Source organism: Fukomys damarensis, unplaced genomic scaffold (assembly GCF_012274545.1).
Source record: "Fukomys damarensis isolate Sample0158 unplaced genomic scaffold, DMR_v1.0_HiC HiC_scaffold_37, whole genome shotgun sequence".
Taxonomy (NCBI): Eukaryota; Metazoa; Chordata; class Mammalia; order Rodentia; family Bathyergidae; genus Fukomys; species Fukomys damarensis.
The window spans coordinates 67206036-67206316 of NW_022900949.1; the positions used below are offsets into that span (position 1 = coordinate 67206036).

The 281-nt window shown below is 63.3% G+C and overlaps 1 protein-coding gene and 1 long non-coding RNA gene across 13 annotated transcripts in view; one reads left to right on the forward strand and one right to left on the reverse strand.

Moving 5' to 3' along the window:
• Med12l (mediator complex subunit 12L) overlaps positions 1 to 270 on the reverse strand; it is a 305898-nt gene extending 305628 nt beyond the window's left edge. For all 11 annotated transcript variants that reach the window (XR_004515566.1, XR_004515567.1, XM_033759546.1 and 8 more), the window contains exon 1: positions 12 to 270. Coding sequence is in view for 9 of the 11 variants with exons in the window: in XM_033759546.1 (XP_033615437.1) it covers positions 12 to 110 (99 nt within the window). In the remaining 2 variants the exon portion in view is untranslated. The remainder of the gene's footprint in view (positions 1 to 11) is intronic.
• LOC117284464 overlaps positions 192 to 281 on the forward strand; it is a 23045-nt gene continuing 22955 nt past the window's right edge. For both annotated transcript variants that reach the window (XR_004515568.1, XR_004515569.1), the window contains exon 1: positions 192 to 261. This is a non-coding gene — a long non-coding RNA (uncharacterized LOC117284464). The remainder of the gene's footprint in view (positions 262 to 281) is intronic.

Below are 281 nucleotides of genomic sequence, written 5' to 3' on the forward strand. Positions count from 1 at the left end.
GGCGCCTTTACCTCCTTCTGCTTGGGGTCCTGCGGGTAGACGTCGGGCGGCCCGAGCCGGGGGCGCTTCAGCGGTCTCTGTTCATAGCTGAGAAGCCCGAAGGCGGCCATGATCTCTCATGTTAACCGGCGAAATGAATGAGAGTTGGAGCTGGAGCAGCCGCCTCTGAGCACCAGGGAGCAGCACTTTGCAGACAGACTCCCTCTCCCCCACCTCGCTCGCTCGCTCGTTGTGGCGCTGCAGGCTGGGGGAATAAACCAGGTTGGATGCCGCTGCTGCCC